Below are 22,904 nucleotides of genomic sequence, written 5' to 3' on the forward strand. Positions count from 1 at the left end.
AATGATGTACAAATGCGCTTTACACAATTGATGTGTGTATGGATTGCGATAACAGTTGTATGAGCCCCTAATAAAATGTTTATATAAAAAAAAAACCAGCTCAGAAAAGGGAAAAAAACAAAAGAAATATAGGCAGTAATATTTTCTGGGAGCTTCTAGGTCCCAGACCCCTACCTACTGTGCAATACTGAAATGACAGCAGGAATTCCATGTGGGAGCCAGGTTATAACAAGAAATGAGACTGGAGACCTCAAGAAAAAAATCCTTATTTATGAACTGCAATCATTTAGCCCAGACTCAACAAGAGTGAGGAATGGAACGGTTATCTGCCTGAAAATGTTTCTATACAGTTCCTTCTCAAAGTGTTTATGACACTCTAGTATACTCACATTACAATCTCTTGCCATAAAGTCCTTTGTGGAAATTTACTAAATATACTCATGCAATTTTCCCCCTTAACCAGCTCCTGACTTAAAGCACTGCCTTCATTTTTCAATTAAGATGTTCTAAACAATAGTCTTAAGGTGACTATTAAATTAGAAAATGTAAATCAAAATATTAAGAAAATAATTTTAATAGCATTAATTCTGAATCATTGCAAGCATGAAACGATTTTCTCGTCCTAGTTTTTTATTGCTGTATTTTGAGGGGGTCTCTAATAGTGACAATTTTTAAATAATTAATTTAAACAGAACAGAGGGAGAGGCTCTTCCTTTAGTTCCTGTTTTTAATTTTTCCTTTGATGCCCTGTCAGGAAGAATGCCAGTGAAGCTCAGTGTGTGGCGCCTGGGCTTTGGAGTCAGACTTGGACTACCTCTGTCGCGCTACCAGTAACATAATTTCAGGTATTCTCCCTAAGTTCTACTTTCCACTCTGTTAAACTGGGAGGGGAATGTCTAAAAGTAGCTGCAATCAAAATGAAGTAAAAATAATGTGAAGCTAGGCACATAGTAATTACTCAATATATACTAGCTATTATTTTGTGCAGGGAACTCTGATGGCACAATGTTTAAATACTTGGCTACAAACTACCATATATACTCGAGGATAAGCCGAGTTTTTCAGCACGCTTTATGCAGTTTGGGTGGTAAAATGAGGTGCCTCGGCTGATATTCGGCTTGGCTTATACTCGAGCATATGCAGTACAATATTAGCAGTTCGAACACTCCCGCAATTAAGACCTTGCCATCATGAAGATTACATCCCAGAATATCCTCTGGAGCAGTTCCTCTCTGTCACATGGGGAGGCTATGAGCTGGAATTAACACCACAGCACCCAACAATTTATCGTGCAAACAGCTGATTTGAAAATTTTAGAAAATGAAAAAAAACAACACGTTAATTCTACCCTAGTAATATAAGCACATTTCTTTGTAATTTAGCTTACATTTACATTATTGCAATTATAATCTCTAATTTTCTTTTGTAACAGGACAATCACTTTTCTGTCATGTTTATAATTACCTTTTCAATTTGTTAAATGATATCACTATTAAGGATACAGCCATAATTTAACTATCACGACTTAAATTCCAATTAACCAAGAGTTAATTGCAACAGAGGGAAATACTTGTACACACAATCTTACAACTATGGGGATCTACGAATATACAAGAGGGTACCCCCCCCCAAAAAAAATGGAAAAAAGTTCCATTGAGAGAAGCTTTCTTAGTGCGCATTTTTCCCACTAGGCAAGTATCCAACAACTCACTCTGAGTTAGTGCACCCAGTGGCGTTGCCTGGAAAGGGTCTCTTTGAATTTTTCGTGAAAGCAGTTTTACTCAAGCCTCATTTTTTGTGCTGGCTGATTTAAGAGAAAAGCATGTGACTATGAATTTTTGTTTCCTGCTTGGGAAAAATGCCGTAGAAACTCTTGTGATGTTGAACACAGCTGGAAAAACTCAAATGTACATACAAGTGGTTTTCTTGTTTCAAAAGGTGAATGTTGATCGATGGCAAACTTCTTTCTGGAAGTCTGTTACCTTCTCAAATGGATGAAAATGTCGACAAAATTTGTGCACTTGTGCTTGAAGACTGATGACGGACCACTGAAGAGATGGGGAAGTTATCTGCACTAACGTAGAGCTTGGTTCAGAGAATTGTAACGAAGATTTGAGAATGAGAAAACGTCACTGCGAAATTTGTGCCCCAGGTTCTGACTGACCAGGAAAAAGAGCGTTGAAAGGAAACATGCTGTGCTTTGAAAGAACAGCTCCTGTGACCCAGAATTTTTTCCAAGGTCATTACTGGTGATGAAACATGGCGCTATTCTTAGGACCCCAGTGCAAACATCAATCAAGCCAGTAGAAGACACCATCATCACCTCACCCCAAAAAAGCTTGTCAAGTGAAATCACAGATCAGATTGATGGTCATTTGTGTTTTTTTGATATGAGGATTGTGAATTTGGACTTCATTCCACCAGGTCACACTGTTAATCAAGGTTTCTATTTAGAGGTTCTGAAAAGATTGCATAACGGTGGCAAAAAAACAACAACCCTGATTTGTGGCAGATGAGGAACTGGTTTTGCCAATACAACAATGCACCTGCTCACAAAGCCAACTCAGTGAGCCCGATTTTTACAAAAAACAGCATGCCTCTCTTGCCCCATGCACCTTACTCACCTGACCTTGCACCATGAGACTTCTTTTTGTTTCCACAAATGAAAAGGGACATGAAAGGACAGAAGAGATGAAGAGAAAAAATGAGGGAGGTGCTGTCAGCCATCTAAATAGATGAGTTTGAAAAATATTTCCAAGAATGGAATAGAAGATTTGACAACTGTATTAAGTGCAATGGACAGCATTTTGAAGGTGATAAGGTTGTTTTGTTAAAAAGAAAAAAATTATAAATACATAGCTTTGTCAGCTCCGCCGATCCGGCTGCCCACTCCCCCGTCACCGGACTTGCACCATGGCCAACAGTGAGTGCACCTTCGTCGCCATCAAGCCAGACAGCATGCAGCATAGCCTGGTGGGCGACATCATCAAGCACTTTGAGCAGAAGGGCTTCCGTCTGGTGGGCATGAAGCTCGTTCAATCCTCCGAGGAACACCTGAAGCGGCACTACGTTGACCTGAAAGACCTCCCCTTCTTCCCAGGGCTGGTGGAGCACATGAACTCGGGACCAATTGTGGCCAAGGTGTGGGAGGGGCTGAATGTGGTGAAGACAGGCAGGGTGATGCTGGGAGAGACCAACCCAGCGGATTCTAAGCCAGGCACCATCCGAGGGGACTTCTGTGGTCAAGTTGGCAGGAACATCCTTCATGGCAGTGATTCGGTCAAGAGCGACAAGAAAGAAATCAGCCTCTGGTTTAAGCGGAGGAACTGGTGGACTACGCATCTCGTGGCTGTGACTGGATCTATGAGTAAGAGGCAGACAAAGCAGTCCCATCCCCGTGGGCCCATTGGCACTGTACCTGTCCCGGGTACCGCTCTGCATCTGGGGTTGGAAGCAGTAGGATTAATGCCCTGTCTCCTTCCAAAGCACACTGACCAATACAATGAAGTCTTTGGAGACTGGGTGAAAAAAATACATAGCTTTGGGGGGAAATAAATTCCACTTTTTTTTTGTATCCCCTAGTATTATGCTTGAACACAGGTTGAATAGGCAGGAGAAGGAGTGGGAGGCTGGCCATGAATAGAGATTTGACAGAGGATATGTGCATATTTATTTTTGCTGCATGTACATCCATGAATGTGTTGGAGCATACAGACATACATGGTGCAAAGTTATGAAAACTTCTCAGATGTAACCAAACACCTTAAGGAAACAAGTCACTGGGCCTGGCAGGGATCAGGACCATAGTCTCAGGGACATCGGGGTCAAATGGCACAACACATTTCCAAAGAATGTACTATATTGCTAAGTAGCAAGTGAGGTCTTAAAAGCTCATAAGCAGCCATTTAAGGTTCAACTATTGGTCTCTTCCCATTCAGAAGAAAGAAGAGCGATGAAAATCAAAAGCTACATGAAAAAATTAGTCTAATGGACTAATGGACCGTGCAAGCATCAGTCTCCAACACCTTGAGACCACAAGAACTAGGTAGTACCCAGCTATTACTACCAATCACTCCAAAATGGGGTCACATTCAAAGAGCCTGGATAGAACGGGGGAAACATGGCCCTGAACAACTCAGAATCATAGAAGAGGTCAGGTGTACTAGTCTGATAGAGGCTCTCAACATTACAGCCCTTAACCTTCAGGTCTAGAACTGAAATTCACCCCCATGTTAGATTAATCAAACACTTAAGATCAAAAGGGCAGCATTTACCCAAGGGCAAGGTTCAGAGGCTTAGGAATGGAGGAAGAATGGACCCAGGAAACACTGGGAGGATGTGGGATATGTGTTGGTACAATGCAGGGATTACAATGGATGAGTTGAATCAGAATGTATACAAATTGTTGAATATAAAACTATCATCTGCTCTTTACACCTTCACCTAGTTCACAATTTGAAGTTTGTTTGTTTTTTTTAATTCCTGGTAATTTTTGAGGCTTGCTTTGATAAGGCATATAATGCAATAGAGGTCACAATTTAGTCATTAAATCCCTGTAAGATACTTGAGGTTTTTAATAGTACAGATAATGCTACAATAATTTTATAAATATTAACTTTTTTAATCTGTTGGGAGTCTTTCCTTAGAATGAATTCTCTCCAACTTCATTGTTGGGAGCAAAATTTTATTATTTGTATATTTTATTGTATATTTTAGCATTAAATATATCTATAAATGTAATGTTTCTAACCTTGAAAGGCAAATGAAGTTCAGATTTATAAAGATAATGATAATAAAAGGCAATCATAATGAAAATTTTTATAAAAAGAATGAATTCTCAAGGTCAGCTTTCTGCATTATGTATGAATTATTTCATGACTCAGTTTTACCAAGCTGCTTTTCACAGGTTTGTAGAATTCGTAATTCTTCCACCTATGTCCACAAATGTCATCCCCAAAGCTCATTGTATTATCTTACACGTTCACGATGCATTGAGTACTGGGCCAGGCATTTGTTTCATAGATTATCTCATCACCCTCATAACAAGTATCTAAAGTAGCAACTACTAGTTACCTTTGTTTGTAGATGAAAAATTATGGCTCAGAACATTTACAAAATATATCCAAGACACATCACAACTAAGTGATCGAACTTGAGCGCAAACTCAGACCTTGCCTGATGCACAGTACTCTTAACCACTCATCTGTGTTGCTGCTTGACCCTTACTCTTCCTACAAATGACAGCACGTGTTTCCACTGATGCTTTACTATGCACTTCTTTATTAGCACGGTTGATTGCTCCTACATCTGTCAAAAAAACCTATTTTCTTCTTGTGTCTATTTGTTCACATTATGTAGCATCTTTGATGAAACGGTAAGAACAATTTCTCTTTCTCTTACCCCTATACTTTTCTTTCTCTACCTAAAATGAAAATTGAATATATTGGGGTTTTTTTGGAGAATATGTGATCCAAACAACTGGGTCATCGTTCAAAACTTACCTCTCATGTACATCATTAAAATCCGAACTAAGGTTAAATAATAAGCATTGTTAGCCTGGATATGCCTAATAAATCTAAATTTTAATACTTACGTTAAAAATATATACTGTTACCTGCATTATGTCTCGCAATATATCCAAGTGCCCAGGCGGCAGCCTCCTTTACGCCAGGGTCAAAATCTTCCAAGCATATCACCAATGTATCCAGTGCTCCACAATCCACTATCGCCTGAGCTAGCTGAGGAGAATGTTTGCCCACTGCTCGTAAGACAAAGGCAGCTGCTTTCTTGTAGAAACGCTACGAAAGTAAAAAATATAAAACCCAATGTGAGTTGAACATTTACATAATAAAAATATAGGGCAGATCAAAGCCGACAATAAAATGACATATGAATAAGTGAAAACCCACAGCTGTTAAAAGTGCAAGAGACACGGGGACTCCAGGGCAGATGAAGCCCTGAGGTCCAGTGGGGAGAGTGCGATGCCAGGAGGGTGGAAGGAGGACAGGGTGGAAAGGGGGAGCCAATTACAAGGCTCTACCTATAATCTCATCCCTGGGGGATGGACAACAGAAAAGTGGGTGAAGGGGGACGCAGGACAGTGTAAGATATGACATCATAATAATAATTTATAAATTATCAAGGATCCATGAGGAAGAGGGGAGCAGAGAGAGAGGGGGAAATGAGGGGCTGACACCAAGGGCTCAAGTAGAAAGCAAATGGTTTGAGAATGATGATGCCAACAAATGTACAAATGTACTTGACACAATTCATGAATTGTGATATGTTTTAGGAGCCCCCAATAAAATGATTAAAAATATATATAAGAGACGAAGACAGTGTGCCAAATCATTTTGATTATGTGCTATTCCCTTCTTGCTTTTATTCAATAACAGAGAACAATGTAAACTTTAAATTAAATTTCAAGCGTTTCACACCCTGAAATATGCATTTGGAAACAATATGAAGTAAAACACATTTTACTTTCTATGAAGTCATACAATAATGAGGTAGTTCTATGTGCCTGCACTACACTGAGAAGAATCTGTTTGCCCCATATTAGAAGGTGCAAGGAAACCCCAGCCAGCTAACTAACCCCTTTCCTTGACTTGCCCTCAGTCACTCAGTATGCAGGCCTTTCATGACCTGAGCTACTCTTTCTGGAGTTCCAAGCTATCCTGAAATAATAATCATGTTCCAGATGCACTTACCAATAATAAAATAAAGATAAAGGCAAACATTCATGATAATTTTTTTTAAATTTCCATGGCAACTAAATTAACCAAATATTGGGATACAGTGAACCCTCGCCACTTCGCGCTTCGACTTCCACGGCTTCACTCTATTGCGGTTTTTGCGTAACAGCGCATGCTCTGTCATTACTGCCACTGATTGGCTCATACTGTACACGCTTCTGTCTGCATCACTACGTATCGGAGCTACGTATCAGATGCATTTTTGCTTTTGTACAGTGTACTGTAATTGTTTGTGATTTTTAAGAAATTTTATCTAAGCCCTATGATGGCTCCTAAACGAGCTGCTTCTTCTAAGCCTTCTGACAATAAAAATAAGCGCCAGAGGAAGATGCTCACCATCCAGGAAAAGGTAAAACTTTTGGATATGATCAAAGATGGCAAGAAAATCGTGGAGGTTGCACGCCATTGATTACAGTATTTGTAAGAACTATGTATAATAATACCGTATGTGAAATATGTAATACTGTAAACTAGATGCCATAAATAATATAATAAATAATAAATGATAATTGTAATGTCCAAAATGTTTTACTGTATTTTCCCTTTTTTGTTTAATAAATTGGGTAATACGAGTGTAATGGTGACTAAAGGGTGTTTTTTCATGTCCTCTATGCTCTAACTACGAAAATATTTGATTTACAAATAAGGAATCCTACTTTGCGGAATTTCATTTATCACGGTAGGGTCTACAACCGATTAACAGCGATAAACGAGGGTTCACTGTATAAATTATGATTTCCTTATTAGAAATGCTTTTTATTAAAAGATCAGAGCAAGTTCACTATTTGAATTTTAAACACTGCTTCATATTTATTCTTTATTAGTCTATAAATTGTACCTGACTAAGGAATAATAAATTGAAATTGAAACATAAAGCTAGCATGTATCTATGATCCCTCCCTCCAAATAAAATATATAGAAAATATTTGGCTAGAATACTTGACTGCTGTTTTATTGTAAGCGTAAGGACAATGTAATGGTCTCTTTTATTAACAGAACTCAGTAAGTCACCTATATTAGATTCTCAGCTGCTATTTCTTTACCGTGACTACTGAAGGTGACAATGCAACTTTACTTATTTTGAAAGCATTCTACTTAGGAGAAAATATTAAGATACACTGAACACATGAAAGAGGAAAGAGAATACATAAATTATCCTTTTAGCACATAATACATGTATCTCCGGAAATAGCACACTGAAAAAATTTCTAAATGTATTAGTACTGATATTGACTATATATTTCCTCTATTTTAAAAATGCTAATGCATTAACATATATGGAAAATATATAGGAGAGGGCTTCAAAATACTCATAGAAGAAATTCTTAACTTCTTCTTTCACACTTTTCACATACACACAAAAATGCCTTCCAAAAAAAAAAAAAAGAACAAAGTCAGTGGACTTCGTAGATCATAAAGACCTTCAAGACTCCTATGAGAAATGGCCCAAAGGACTAGTCGGTAGAAGGAAAGAGAAGCTTTTGAGTAAGCCATCAGTGTTACTCCCCCCTCACCTTTGTCCCTTGATAGTTTTTAAAAATATCTTTTCAACTAATGGACAGTCAGTGCACTTAGAAAACTTCCACTGAGAACCTCCTGTTGTGGGAATACCAAAACACATGCCCTCTCAAAGGAAGGGGCCAAGAGTCCTTGACAGGAGCATCAGAAGAAAAATACACTTTTTTCCCTAGTCCCTATTAAATATCTCACCAATCTAAAATTTAAGGCAAATTCTATTTTTATTTTTTAATCTTGTATTGTGTTAGACAGAGTTCTCTAGAGAAACAAAACCAGGACACTTATGATTAGATAGATATAGATATATACAACATGAAGAAATAAACAGCTAATTAGCCCACAGAGCAGCACAGAGGGCTCAGTTCAACTCACTTCTGTGAAACAGTTAATATACTGGCAATCCTTCAATTACCGTACACACTCGTGTACAAGCCCTTTTCCCAGCATTTTAATGCCATTTTTTTGCTAAAATTAGGTGCCTTGGCTGATATTCGGGTTGGCTTATACTCGAGTATATATGGTACGTGGGCTGCTGGGTGCAGGTCAAGGAAGCAGACAGCTGAGTCTCCTGTAGAGCAACACAGAGAGCCCAGCCACAGGAAGCAAACAGCAGGGCAGGTCACCAACAGTCAGCCAAATGACAGGGTCCGACAGTCCCCAGCTCAAGTGATGTATACACCAGCAGTGTGGTGAAGCAGGTCTCGAAGGAACCTCAAACTATAGCAACACGGTCCGCAGGTTGGGCATCCCACAGGTAGTGTAACTCGCAAGTCAAGGCAGAGAACTAGCTAAGGCAGTTGCACACTGGTCCGATCATCAGAGAGCAAGACAAAAAGGCAAGGCTCACCGAACCATTTATCTCTTTGCCTTCAATTAAACTGCAACCTTATTAATTGGCCAGGTTGGCACAATAAACCTACCTACCACAGTAAACTACACATGGCATAAAATTTACCACTTTAATATGTACAATTAGTGGCATTTTGCACATTCACAATGCCATGCAAATATCACCACTATCTAGGTTCAAATTTCATCATCCCAAAAGTAAACTCTATGTCCCATTAAGCAGTCACTCCCATTTTCCTTTTTCTCCAGTACTTGGCTGCCATTAATCTGCGTATTTTGTGAAAAAACACACAACTCACTGCCATCGAATGGACGCCGACTCACAGAGACTCTATACGACAAGGTGAGACTGCCCCTGTGGGTTTCTAAGACTGTATAACTCTTCATGGGAATACAAAGTCCTGTCTTTCTCCTGTGGAGTGGCTGGTGGTTTCAAACCACTGACCTTGCTGTCAGCAGTCAAATGCATAACCATTACTCCACACAGATCATTCAATTTGTGACATTTTATGTCTGCATAACGGTTTCAAGATTCACTCAAGCGGTATCACCTATCAGTACTTTATTCTTGGTTAGGACTCCTGGTTGTAGGGTGCCATCAAGTCAATTCTGATGCACGGAGACCCTGTATGTGCAGAGTAAACTCTGGAACTCTTTGGAAGCAAAACAGCAGGCCTGTCTTCCTGGACACCCCTGGGTAGCTTCAACCCAGAAACCTTTTCAGATAGTCAAGTGCTTAGCAGCTAGCACCACCCAAGGACTCCCATTCTAATATCCCATGGCATGTGTACACCGTATTTTATTTAACATCAATGGATGGACATTTGGGTTGTTTCCACACCATGTGGCTCTTATGACTAGTACTGCTATGAACAATTATGTTCAAATTGTTAATATTTGCATATACACTATAGTTTTCAAATTTCTGTTTGAACACTTGTTTTCGATTCTTATGCATTACTATGTTAAACAGCAATTGTATGTTTAACTTAATGAGGAATTAGGAAACTGTTTTCTATTGCAGCTGCCCAGTGTAAATTCCATCCAGCACTGTATGAGGGTTCCAATTTCTCCATATCCACACCAACGCTTGTTAGCTTTGCTTTATTACAGTCATCCTAGCAGGCAGGTTGTGATTAGTATTAGATACACTGAGTATCTTTTCATGGGCCTGTTGGACATTTATATGTCTTCTTTGAAAAGATTTCTATTCATGTCCTTTGCTCAGTTTTAGATCAATCTATTTCTCTTTTTGTTACAGAGATAAGAATTAAATCTTAGAGATAGGTCAATAAAAGTACATCCCTAGGTCATGATAAAGCAGACAATTTGGAACGTCCTTACCTAGTGTGGAAAATGAATAGGTAGAGTTGAACAGAAATACAGAATGGTACCAGACTGAGTAAAGTGGGGGTGGTGGGGAGGAGGGGAACGGAACACTTGTAGATGGTCCTTTAAGGGCTGGTATGCTTGTACACATGGTCACAAAGAAAAGCGTGCTTTATCAAACTTGTCACTATGCGCATTCTCTTCTTCCTTTGGGTTGCTCCCCTCCCTCTTTCTCCAAGTCTGCTCCTTCCTGTTTCCATTAATGAGATTCCACCTGTATGTAAGGATTTCTGAAAACAACCTTTTATCTACCCAGGACCCCCCCTCCCCCCACTAAGGTTGATCTTACAGCTGTTTGGAACTCTCATACACAAAAATTCTGCTTTGTCCAACGTCTTAAAACTTATTTTAAAATAATTTCTTCTTAATAAATATTAAGGGGTTATACATAAAGCAGACTTAAATCTTTTTTTCTCTTTATATTAACTGTAATGGACAAAAGCTACATTGGCCTCAAGACAAAATACACTAAAGAAGTTGTTATGCACAGTTCAGAGGACTGAAGGTCTTGTCAACATTCTAATAATTCTAATACACGCACGTATAGGACTCTATCTGATCTATCCATTTTTTCCAAATTTTAAACAAAAAATATATACAATTTTATTTTTTAAAATTCTTACATTCTGCTCAGCCAGTGAATAAACAAGCTGTGGGAGAATGTCGCCCTTCACAACCGCTTCTGCTAGGTCATCATTGTAATTAGCCAGTCTCCCGAGAGCCAAAGCTGCGGTCTGTTGAATTGTTGGGACCACATCCAGAAGAAGAGGCCTCAGCAAAGACATCACACCTGAGTCAGGTGACAAAGACACAGAAATTAGCGGCATTTAAATGAAAAGGCACATGTACAATTCGGTGTTTGTGGCGCTAAGAAAAGTAAAGGAATAGCCGACAAAAGTTAAAAACAAGAAGTCGTAACTGCTGTCAGGCTGACGCCCACTGCTGGCAGATATACACTCCAACTGCGCCTCGGAGGGTGTGCAGGGGCTGGCTTTTCCACACTGGATCCCACCAGGCCTATCTCGCACGCCAACCTCTGAAGGAAGGGACCAAGTTCCAACCTTTCAGTGACCAGTTGAGCACATTGATTGTTCACTCAACCCAGACGCTCTCTGCACGAAAAATTAACAGGATAACTGGAAGCATCTATAGAGTAATTTTGACAGAGTATAAGCCAAGAAGCTAAGAGAGCCATTTGGCTAGAGTCTCATGTTCATTAGAGCTGCAAAATAGACTTGTGACATTTTCTTCAAATAAATAAGTGATGTCCTTGAGATAATAATGTGTTTTTGTATTGGCTCTCATAATATTCATTCCAGAGTTGAATAGATAGTAGGTACATCATCATTATAACAATAATAATACAAGTTTATATTAATCAACTGATAATTTATTACATAACCAAGAATTCTTCTAGGAACTTTTTTTCCATATTAATTCATCATAGCAAACCTATGAAGTAGGCCTTGTTATCTCTATTTTACAGCTAAAGAACCTGATGTTGTAAATTGTCAAACAACTATGAAATGGTAGAGCCAGGTAAGAAATACAGACATTCTGGGGTCTTAAAAGCTTGAAGGTAAAAAAGTGGCCATCTAGCTCAGAAGCAACAAAGCCCACATGGAACAACATATCAGCCTGTGTGATCACGAGGTGTCCAACGGATCACTGAAGACAAATGGGTCCATAAGCAAATGTGGCGAAGAAAGCTGATGGTGACCAGCTATCAAAAAGTATAGCGTCTAGGGTCTTAAAAGCTTGAAGGTAATCAAGCGGTCATCAAGCTCAGAAGCAACAAAGCCCACATGGGAGAAGCACACCAGCCTATGCAACCACGAGGTGTCGAAGGGATCAGGTATAAGGCATCATCAGAACAAAAAATCTTACCATAGTGAATGATGGGGGGAGTGCGGAGTGGAGATCCAAAGCCCATTTGTAGGCCACTGGAAATCCCCTTGCAGAGGTGTCTCAGGGAGGAGATGAGCCAGTCAGGGTGCGATGTAACAATGATGAAAAATACAACTTTCCTCTAGTTCCTAAATGTTTCCTCCCTGCCCCCACTATCATGATCTGAATTCTACCTCGCAAGTCTGGCTAGACCAGAGGATGTACACTGGTACAGATAGGAACTGGAAACACAGGGAATCCAGGGCGGATGAGCCCTATAGGACCAGTGGTGTGAGTGGTGATACTGGGAGGGTAGAGGGACAGTGAGTAGGAAAGAGGGAACCGACTACAAGGAACTATATGTGACCTCCCCCCTGGGGGACAGACAACTGAAAAGTGGGTGAAGGGAGATGTCGGACAGGGCAAGATATGACAAAATAACAATTGATAAATTATCAAGGGCTCATGAGGGAGGGGGGAGTGGGGAAGGAGGGGGAAAATGAGGACCTATTGCCAGGGGCTTAAGTGGAGAGGAAATGTTTTGAGAATGATGAGGGCAATGAATGTACAAATGCACTTTACACAATTGATGTATGTATGGACTGTGATAAGAGTTGTATGAGTCCTTAATAAAATGATTTTAAAAAAAATAAATACAGACATTATTGATAACTGCAAAATAAGGAATAGGCACTGAAGCACTGGTGAGGTGGGGAAAGACAAAACAATTACATTTTGGTTGTTTCAAAGAAAGCTCTATAAAATTTGCAAGATAGTCGAACGCTATGAGGTTCTAATGAAGGTGTTTTTAGCCACAATGAAACAAAGCAAGGTAATGACAGAATCTGCACTGAAACAAAGGACCCCTGAGCTGTCTCAACTTTACTTGACTTCACTGGCTGTCTGACTTGAATAAGGAGCCCTGGTGGCTCAGTGGTTAAAGTCGTCAGCTACTAACTAAAAGGTCAGTGATTTGAACCCACCACAAACTCCACAAAAGAAAGATGTGACAGCCTGTTTCTGTAACGGTTCACAGCCTTTGAAACTCTATGGGGCAGTTCTATTGGGCAGCTATGAATCAAAATTGATTTGTTACAGGTTTGGTATTCAACTTGATATTGCTACATCTTTTCTTTAAAAACAAACCCACTGAGACATTAAAAACAAACACCACCAATTTCCTTTTTATAAATGTTAAATCCAGAAATGTTTAAAAGAGAATAAAAAGACAACATTCCCACTTAGGATGAGATCAAATTAAGATAAAATAAATAGCATGTGCACTCATCACTCATAGGGGTTCCGAAAGCAAAGTTAGTTATTCAAAGAAGGATAACCACATCACTGTACCCCACTACTTGGACTGTGAAAATCCTGCCAGTCTCCACCTCCTCTCCCTCCCCCACCTACCCTCAGAAGAGCTTGGCCCCTGCCACTGCCTGCAGGAGAGGGCTACCCAGTCTTTCAAAGTCAGGGTGGCCTCAACACCACCATCCCCTCTCCTGCCCTTAGGATGGGTGGCCCCAACTCACTCCCTCAATACCACAAAATGCCCTTGTTGGCTTTGCCAGTGAAAATGGGCCCCGTTTGTGGGCAGGAGGGCCTAAGTGCCATAGCGGGGGCTCACATTGCCCACTGTGTCCCCCTGTCCCTCACTCAAGCCTCCCCTGGTTCTTGCTGGGTAGCCTACCCTCCTCTGTCTCAATGTCCTTATGAGAATTGATAGTCCAGAAGTGCCTCCAAAGCCAAGATGGCCAGGCCTAGCCTCTGCCCTTGACTTTAAACTACAGCGGCCACTTCCCCCACCCAGCTAGCCTGCCCTATTCTCTTCTGTGCCAACACAGGAGGGGGCATGGAGGAAGTCTAAGGGGCTGCACAGGCATGAGTCAGCTCATGTGGCGCCCTACAGGCCCCAGAGTATCCATCTCATTTCAGGGCTCCTTCTGAACATAGCCCACTCAGTTCCTGCTATCCCCTGGGACTGGGAACTAGGGCTACACCCCAACGTCCTGCTTTGTGGGCTCCATGAGGTGATCAGGACCCTGCCTGTAGCTATATGGGCCTCAACCAAGGACTCATGGGGAAGTATCCAGCCCCACCAGCCCCATTCCAGTCCCCCTTTGGTTCTGCCTTGCACCCAGTGGCTCAGGGAGACCATATTCCCTCTCTTCCTCTCCTGGTGGTACAATAATAAGCAATACAAGCTTGCTTTCTACACGTGCACAGGATCTGCCGGTCAGAGACCCCACCAGGGACCTCAAGGTTCATTACTACCAGAATGTGTCATTCACATGAACAATAAGCACACAGATTTTTCATTAGTTCTAAATGCAAAATGTCAGATAATGGGATACTCCCTAGTTCAGGAGCAGGTACACTAACAAAGCAGGGCACGATGATGTTTATCACAGATATACTTAATGATACGGCCTGTCGCTTTCAGACTTCCCAATTCCATTTCGTCTTTACTTTATTTTTATGCCTAACTTAGCATGGTTGGATGACCTTACCTAAGGAAGGCCACAGTTTCAAATTGATTAGCTCAGATCACAAACAAAACACTCATAAGTGGTGTTCATTTGAAGTTAGTTACAATGTCCATGATTCTGGATCTTCCTTTGTTTCTACCTGGGCTTTTTATTTGAATAATTCCTTAAATATGTTACAACACAAAAGTTAAAGCTATAGTAAGGTATTAGAAAGATAACTGTCAAAGTATAGGTTAAAAAAGTGGTCTCCTCTTTGTGGTTTGCTTTGATAGTCGATATTTTTATAATGTATATTAAATGTATATTAAATAAAATATAGTCATTATAAAAAATGAAAACCTGAATTTGCTAACATACATTTAACGTTTCACAATGAATACTTTAATAAGGTCAAGAAACAAAATATCAGTATACTTAAGATTGTTTAAAAAGAACCACACCTATTTATTTTTTCCTGATCAGTTTTTTCCCCCTCGCTTAGTATATTTATGTGAAGGAAGTAGCTTATTATCTTTTGAAATTTAATTGGGAAATCAACCCATATTGGGTTATTCAATGAAATATTTTCAATTATATCCTAAAAATTTCAATCTTTTACTTAAGAATCAAAACAATGGATTAGTGTGTCTGAATGCCTATCTAATTAGGTTTTATGATGACATTATTTAGAAAATGTACATCAAAATCTAATTTCAGAAATTTTCGGTTTGCAATTTTAGCAGTGAAATATTTTGCCGTTTGCATCTTTCTCAAAAAAGTGTTTCACATGTTTATATATTCAAAAGCATTTTCTACTTCATACAGTTTCCCTTTCTTTTCCTACAGCACCTGGTCCGTAAAATACAAAAATTTTAAGGGTCAATAAAACCACTCATAATTCTTTTACTTCTGTTTTATTATCCAACAGCAAAGTTAGACTTCTATACAGATGTAACTGCAGTATCATACCTATTCTATACTCCTTAGTTCAAACAATACCACAGTGAGAAGTATGAATTTTCTTATATTCCCTGACTCTTTCTACCCTGGTAACAGTGACAATCTCGGGGCTCCCTGGGCCAGTTCTCCCCTGTCCTATGGCATTCTATGAGTCACAACTGACTCAATGGCAGTGAGTTTGATTTTTCTATTTGAACCCTACAAAAGTGAAAAGGAGATTGTCACTGTGAAATAGCTTCACTTGAACAAGATAATTTTCACTGAAGGACAAGCTAAATTCTCATATATACTGCCCAAATTTCCACTGCTTGAATTACCAGTGAGTGCATCATAATGATAAGTTCCCAGGTGCTTCTATAAAGGGACACTTTTACCTCTCACACAGATTAACCATGGGGGCTTTGCCACTCTAATCATAGGCTTGTTCTAAAAATACACATAAAAATGCACAAGGACCTCAAAGAGAAAAACAAAGCAGGGAAATAAAGGAAGAAGCATATAAAAACAAAATTTCCTTACCTGTCTATCCATCAGGAATCCAAGATCCGTGGTAAGTGAATGCATGAAAATTTAAAGTCCATAATTATAGCAATCTCAATAATGTTACAGTATTCAATAAACAAGGCCTCTTAGCAGTAAGCAATGACCTTTTGGGGTCTCCACTAAAGCTTCTAATATGACTATCTACTATTATGTCAGTGACAAATTATTCATAAGACAGGGCTCGGACAGAGGCCCAAGTACATCCACTTCAAAAAATTTTCCTATGGCATATATAAGTTACCAGGAAGAATAACACTAAACATTTCCAATGGCAAAAATTCATTCAGTCTCACATTACCCACACCACATCCATTGTCATCAAGTTAATTCTAACTCATGGCAGCCCAGTAGGACAAGAGTAGAATTGTCCCACAGGTTTCCAAGGCAACGAGAAGCAAACTGCCACATCCTTCTCTCAGTGCAGCTGGGGGGTTTGAACCACCCATCCTTCAGTTGCCAGGGGAGTGCTTTCACCATTGCACCACCAGGACTCCTTAGTCTCATTTCACATGTAAATAATCTGTGTACGTGTCATCTCTATTGTGCTTTAAGTAGATATTTAACATATCAACTTCATTACTTTAAAAACAAGTATCTACATACTGGGTCTTTGCCTACACTTGAAGCCCAGGCTGCGAGCAGTCCAGGGCACCAGCTGCCCTGCAGAAGAAAGATGCAGCTATCTACTCCCGAAAGGAGTTTCAGCCGTACAAACTCAAAGCAGCAGTTCCCGTCTCTCCTACATAGAATCACTAGGCATCAGAATCAAGTCTAGCAGTATGTCAAAAGATTTCTACTTGCTGGCTACTTTTTAAAGTCTTTGATTGCTCCTTTTGAGATTTTGAAATAGTGATTTCTACCACATTATATTATGAAATTAAATGAAACAGGAATAATTGGGATAAAGATGAAGCTATCTACTCTCATAAAGATTTAGTCTTTTGCTATATATGCAAAACCGACAGCTAGCATCTCACGTAATGCACAGAAATTGAATACATTTCACCAGTGTTGCCCTTTATCAACACTCTTATTTAAGATGGTCCTGGGAATCTTAGCGCCATGACATCCACATCCACATTGGCATAGAAGAAACAGCTCTCTATTTGCAGATGATGTAATCCTTTATAGAGAAAACCCTCATAATGCAACTAAAAAATTGCCGGAACTAATAGGAAATGAAGATCATTATACAACAATCTACTGGATTCTTGTAAAGAAGAGGACTACAAAAAGGACATTAAAATAACAATATCCTTTACAGTAACTATCCGAAAGAAAAAGTACCTAGGAACAAATTTTACCAGAGGGACAAAAGACTTGTACAAAGAAAACTATAAAACATTTTTACAAGAAACCGAAAGAGACTTACATCAATGGGAGCGTGTCCTATGTTCATCGACAGACATACTTAAAATCGCGAGTCTGTCAATATTACCAAGAGCACTCGTAAACTCAAGGCAATTCTTATCCAACCCTAGAACAAGTCCTTCAAGGAGATAAAAGATTGGTCAGAAACTTCGCATGAAAAAGGAAGCAGCCCAGGATAAATAAAAACAAATCCATACATCAATCGTCTCAGACATATTTGTACACAGGTTGCCATTGTTCTTTTCTGGACATGTACTTTCGACTGAGCCCTCGGGATCAGCTCCTCTTTTTCCCCTTACTTCCTGCCCCACCACCCTCGTGGGCCCTTGATAGATTATAGATTGTTATTTTTTTCATGTCTCACACTGACCGCTGTCTCTGGTTTCTGTGTTCTTCCCCATGGAAGGGGGTGTGTGGTTATGTGCCATGCATTGCGATAGGTACCCCCTCCCACCCCACCTCTCCCCCAATTACCCCTACCCTTTTGGTATCGCTATTCCCACTCCTATCCCTGTGTTCCGTGTGCCGTATGGATTGTAACAAGAGTTGTAGGAGCCCCCAAATAAAATTATCTTAAAAAAAAAAAACCAACCTTTATTACACAGGAAAAAAATCAAAAACCATGTTGAGTCTGTCAAATACGTCACAACATGGAAAAAAACTGGAGAACATTATGCTGTTAGTCAATCTTACAGAGATAAGTATTTCATAATACTGCTATTATAATGGAAGAAAGGAGAGGGAAAAAGGTTTTCACAGCAAAGGAAAAGATTTTGAAGGCTACAAGGAGGGAAGTGGGGGGGGGGCAGATGGGGGTTGAAGACAAGAGGTAGAGAGAGAGAATGGGAGGAAAGGAAAAGGAAGGAAGACTCCCACGGGGGCTGGGGGCTGGGGGGTTATGGGGTACTCTCACTGTGCTGATGAGAAAGGCTGTGCAGCTTCATTTGGTACACGCTTTTGTCTGTATGTGTCACAGACCATAAACAAAGGGAAAACAATGAAATTAAAACACCTTAAACAGAGAAGGACCCCAGCCTTAAAAAACCCCTCCAGATTCCTGGCCCATCAGACCTATATTATCCGTTAAGAATATACATGGTATATCTAAATTGTAGCATGCATCAGAATTTCCTTTCTCTTTATGGCTGAGTTTAGGCTCCAAAGGTCAGGTCATTATTTGAAAATTGGCATTGTGCAAAAATGACCAAAAGGTGAATCATTACATAGCTGCCAAATCACATTCTTGCATAACTGCCAACAACCAAGAAGCATGGTCTAGCCCCTTTAACACATAACCCCAACCATCAGCCAGCATTATACTTGCCTCAGCAGTTGTTACTGCCAGACAGACATAATTTGAAAAATAGTTGCATAGATTTTTTTTTTACTGTGGTAAATGCAAAATGTCAGATAACAACATACTCACTAAGCAAAAAGTAGGTATAACACTTTTGTTTATCCACTCTTCTGTAGAGTGGATAAGAGGGGGCTATTTTTTTTTTTATTGTTTTGGGAGAGTTATTCTTTAAGTGTCAATCATTGAGTTTCCGTTAAAGGTGATAGAAAAGTTTGGAGGCAGAGTAAAGTTTCCATACCATGATTAATGTAACTGATATCAATGGCTTGCATACTTAAAACAATGTTGAAATGGTTATATATGTATTTTACCATAATAAGAAAAAAGGGACAACAGATCTGAACAGACATAATAAGCACATGAAGCAAAGCTCAACATCACTGGCCATTAGGGAATGCAAATTAAATTCACAATGAGCTATCATTTCACATGTATATAATATATAAGCTATATACAAAATTATAAAGAAATAAAAATTGGGGGAAAACCAAAATAATTGTTGTTTGATGATTTAGCAAAAATTTAGCATTGCTGGTGAAAATGTAAACTGCTTTAATTTATAGAAAATACAGAATTATCCTATCACCTAACAAGTCCTCCCTTAGGTGTACACCCCAAAAGCTTGAAGGCAGAGACTCAGATACTCGCGCAGTATATTCACAACAGCCAACACCCCTCACAATAGCCCAAAGGTAGAAACAAGTAACCATCCATTTCAGATGGACGGTAAACAAATGTGGGAAATATGCAGCCATAAAGAGGAATACAGGTGCAGTGCAGTGAACTATTTAGTACAGCTTTTCTAGCCAGTCTTTGTTATCCCCCACTGAAGATATTTCCCGATAGGTCTGGGTAGAGAAGGTGATGGAAGATACTTGTTGGATTGCATGATTCGGCTGTAAATGGTTGCTAACAGGGCTTATTTTGATGGCCATCCTGCTGGGTATACATTAAGCCATCTGAGAAGCAGGAAGTGGGAACCTCACTATCAGCAACAGCCAAGAGTAGAAGGCATTCTTTGGGTCCTGAGATCTTTGTGTGGTGAACCTCCTTGTTCCAAGAGCCAGCTGTGACACCAGAGAAGCACTCGTGGAGTGGGCACGGCAGAACCAAGAGCCAGATCCTGGGATTTCCCAGGCCCCAGAGCAGATTAAGCTGAGCACCTTCAGGGAGGAGGCTGGTTTATGGAGTGGGGTGTGCTGCCAGGCACTTACCTGGGGAGCTGAAGCTGAAGGTGTTCAGGCTGAGGCTTAGAGTGCAATGACATGCCTCTTGGGCATTTACTGACAGGCTAAAAAGAGCTTTGTAACACTGCACACACAGGACAGAGGTCAAGGGGCTATGTGGCTTAGAGGCCAAAGATCAGAGAGGCCTAGTCTGCAGGCACAGCTGAGAAGAGGCTATACTGACCTAATCATCGTATCCTCAGCATTTATAACCTGTGGTTGGGTTGTTAGGTGCCATCATGTTGGTTGTGACCCTATGCACAACAGAATCAAACACGACACAGTCCTGCGTCATCCTTAACGATTGGTCCTATGCCTAAGCCCATTGCTGAGGCCACAATGTCCATCCATCTCATTATGGGTCGTCCACTTTTTCGCTGCCCTTCCACCTTACCAAGCACAATGTCATTCTCCACGGACCGGTCTCTCCTCACACTAAAAAGTCTTGCCATCTTTGCCTCTAAGGAGCACTCACTTCTTCCAAGACAGATTTGTCTGTCCTATTAGCAGTCCATAGTACTTTCAACATTCCTCTCCAGCACCACAATTCAACCGGCTAGCTTCTTTAGTAAACCTCATAACTGTGAGTATTGTCTGAATTCTGTGTGGCCACTGCAATGAATTACCAAACCTAGCTGTGGAAAGTAGAGTGCTGTGGGTGGAAGCGCTGGTATCAGAACTAGTAACAGGTTGCAGGGGGACATAGCTGGCATTAGCAGTATACGAATAAACCTTGGGCAGGTGATACTGGTGGCGGTGATTCTTTTCTTCCCTCTTGTGAAATCAGAGATCAGTTGCCATTTCTGCAACACGCTACAAGATGACGAGCCTTGAAAACGCTACGCTACGTGCAATAAATCAGACACAAAAAGACACATATTGTCTAGCCCCATTTACATAAAACACCTAGAATAGACAAGTGCATAGAACGGCAGAGATTACTGCTTACCAAGAGCTTTTCTTGGTGCTCAAGAGAATGGTAGAAGGGCAGATTCTTAAAGTGTCTGTGGGACTCTCCTTGCTTCCAGGCAGATTCTCAGTCCAACAACTGTATGAAGGACTAAAATGACCCTGAATTTCTTAGAAGCAGCAACAGACAGAAGAATCCCTAAGGTTCCTCAGCAGCTCTGGTACCAGCTTAAGCCCAAATTACTGCTTCCACTCCCTCAAACCTCCAGGTACTTATCAATGAATGCTATCTTCTACACCTGTCCTCCATGCACACTCCCCATGTTGGTCCTCAAGTACACCTCACAAGCCACCAGGTTTCACAATTATAAGACAGTCACTCAAAGGCCTAAATAGCATTTATTAGAAATTCTTAAAAGAATAAAGCATAAAACCAAGCAGCAATTCAGGGACTAGGATTCTAGTCCCAGTTTGAACATTAACTGACTTTGTGAAGAAGACAATGATCTAAACTGCTGTAAGCTTAAATATCCACACGGAAGAAGATACCTTACGTACCTACCCAAGGGATTCAAAGGATCAAGTCTTGTTTGGGGTGGTTTTTTTTTAAGATGTGAGAAAACACTTAGAACAATATTTACTCCTTCCTTCAGTCTATTTAAATATTTTAAACATCTACAATTGCTAAGCATTATGCAAGCATGGAATTTATAGTTAGTGGGGAGAGAGTAACTAGATTACAATTATGAAAGAGAGATAGAAGCAAAGAAAACATAAATAAAAAGACTTAATTTACTGTGAAGGTTTAGGGATCGTTTCCCTAAGGAATCAACATCTAAACAGAGCCATAGAAAAATGAATAGAAATGGGTTAGGCAAAAACATGTGTAAAAAGGATCACAGCAGAGGTGCAAACACCCTGTGACATCATTCAAATGTAGAATGGAATAATGAAGTACTATAATAAAAGGAATTTTGCAAAAATATTTAGTTTGCAACAAATTTAATCCACAAAATTGGCTATTTCTAAGGCCCATCTTCTTATGGTCTCACTTATAGCTTGGATTTTTTTTTAATTGCCCAGATTTTCCTTAAAAAAAAAAAAGACCCTCATTACCTCTTGTTTTCTATTTCTGTAATAATTCTTAGATAGCAAAAAAATAAATAAATGCTCACATAGGAACAGTGGTTTGAAGCACGGAACAAAATTCTTAATGTTGTTTTCAGGGTACTGTGGTAGTGAATACTGGTCAGATTTTATATAGCCCCCTTGCATATTTTTCACTTTAACTATGCAGCCACCTTCTGTCACTCCTATTTTTAAGTCAATATTTTAAATTATTTTTCTATTCATAACTGTTTGATTCCTTGTATATTGCCAAATATACCAATTTTAAATTAAAAGTCTTATTTTAGCTTGCTTTGCTAACTTTCCTTTCCATTTAAAGATTTGTTAGAACAAGAGTTTGGTAAGAGGCTTTGGGTCTCTGCCAGGATGATTGAAATATGCAGGCTTCCTAGAAGTTTTTCCTTCTCGTGGACTATTGAGATGCTAGAGCATCCACCCATGGCTGTGAAAGCAGCAGTCAAGAGTCAGGCGATGCATTACATTTGACACATCTGCCGGAAAAGGCCTCTGTGGTGTGCTAAGCAAAGACGTCACCTTGAGCGCT

General features: G+C 39.9%; 1 protein-coding gene and 1 pseudogene across 1 annotated transcript in view; one reads left to right on the forward strand and one right to left on the reverse strand.

Annotated features, from left to right (window-relative positions):
• Positions 1 to 22,904, reverse strand: part of SPAG6 (sperm associated antigen 6) — a 65,921-nt gene that overhangs the window by 40,247 nt on the left and 2,770 nt on the right. Inside the window, exons 3-4 of the mRNA XM_004710810.4 lie at positions 11,135 to 11,301; positions 5,615 to 5,798 (exon numbers count right to left, since the gene is read on the reverse strand). Coding sequence (XP_004710867.1) covers positions 5,615 to 5,798; positions 11,135 to 11,301 — 351 coding nt within the window. The remainder of the gene's footprint in view (positions 1 to 5,614; positions 5,799 to 11,134; positions 11,302 to 22,904) is intronic.
• LOC105979360 lies at positions 2,914 to 3,371 on the forward strand (annotated as a pseudogene).

The sequence above is a fragment of the Echinops telfairi genome, unplaced genomic scaffold (assembly GCF_000313985.2).
Source record: "Echinops telfairi isolate 266 unplaced genomic scaffold, ASM31398v2 ScPeMD7_7461;HRSCAF=8499, whole genome shotgun sequence".
In the NCBI taxonomy this organism is placed as follows: Eukaryota; Metazoa; Chordata; class Mammalia; order Afrosoricida; family Tenrecidae; genus Echinops; species Echinops telfairi.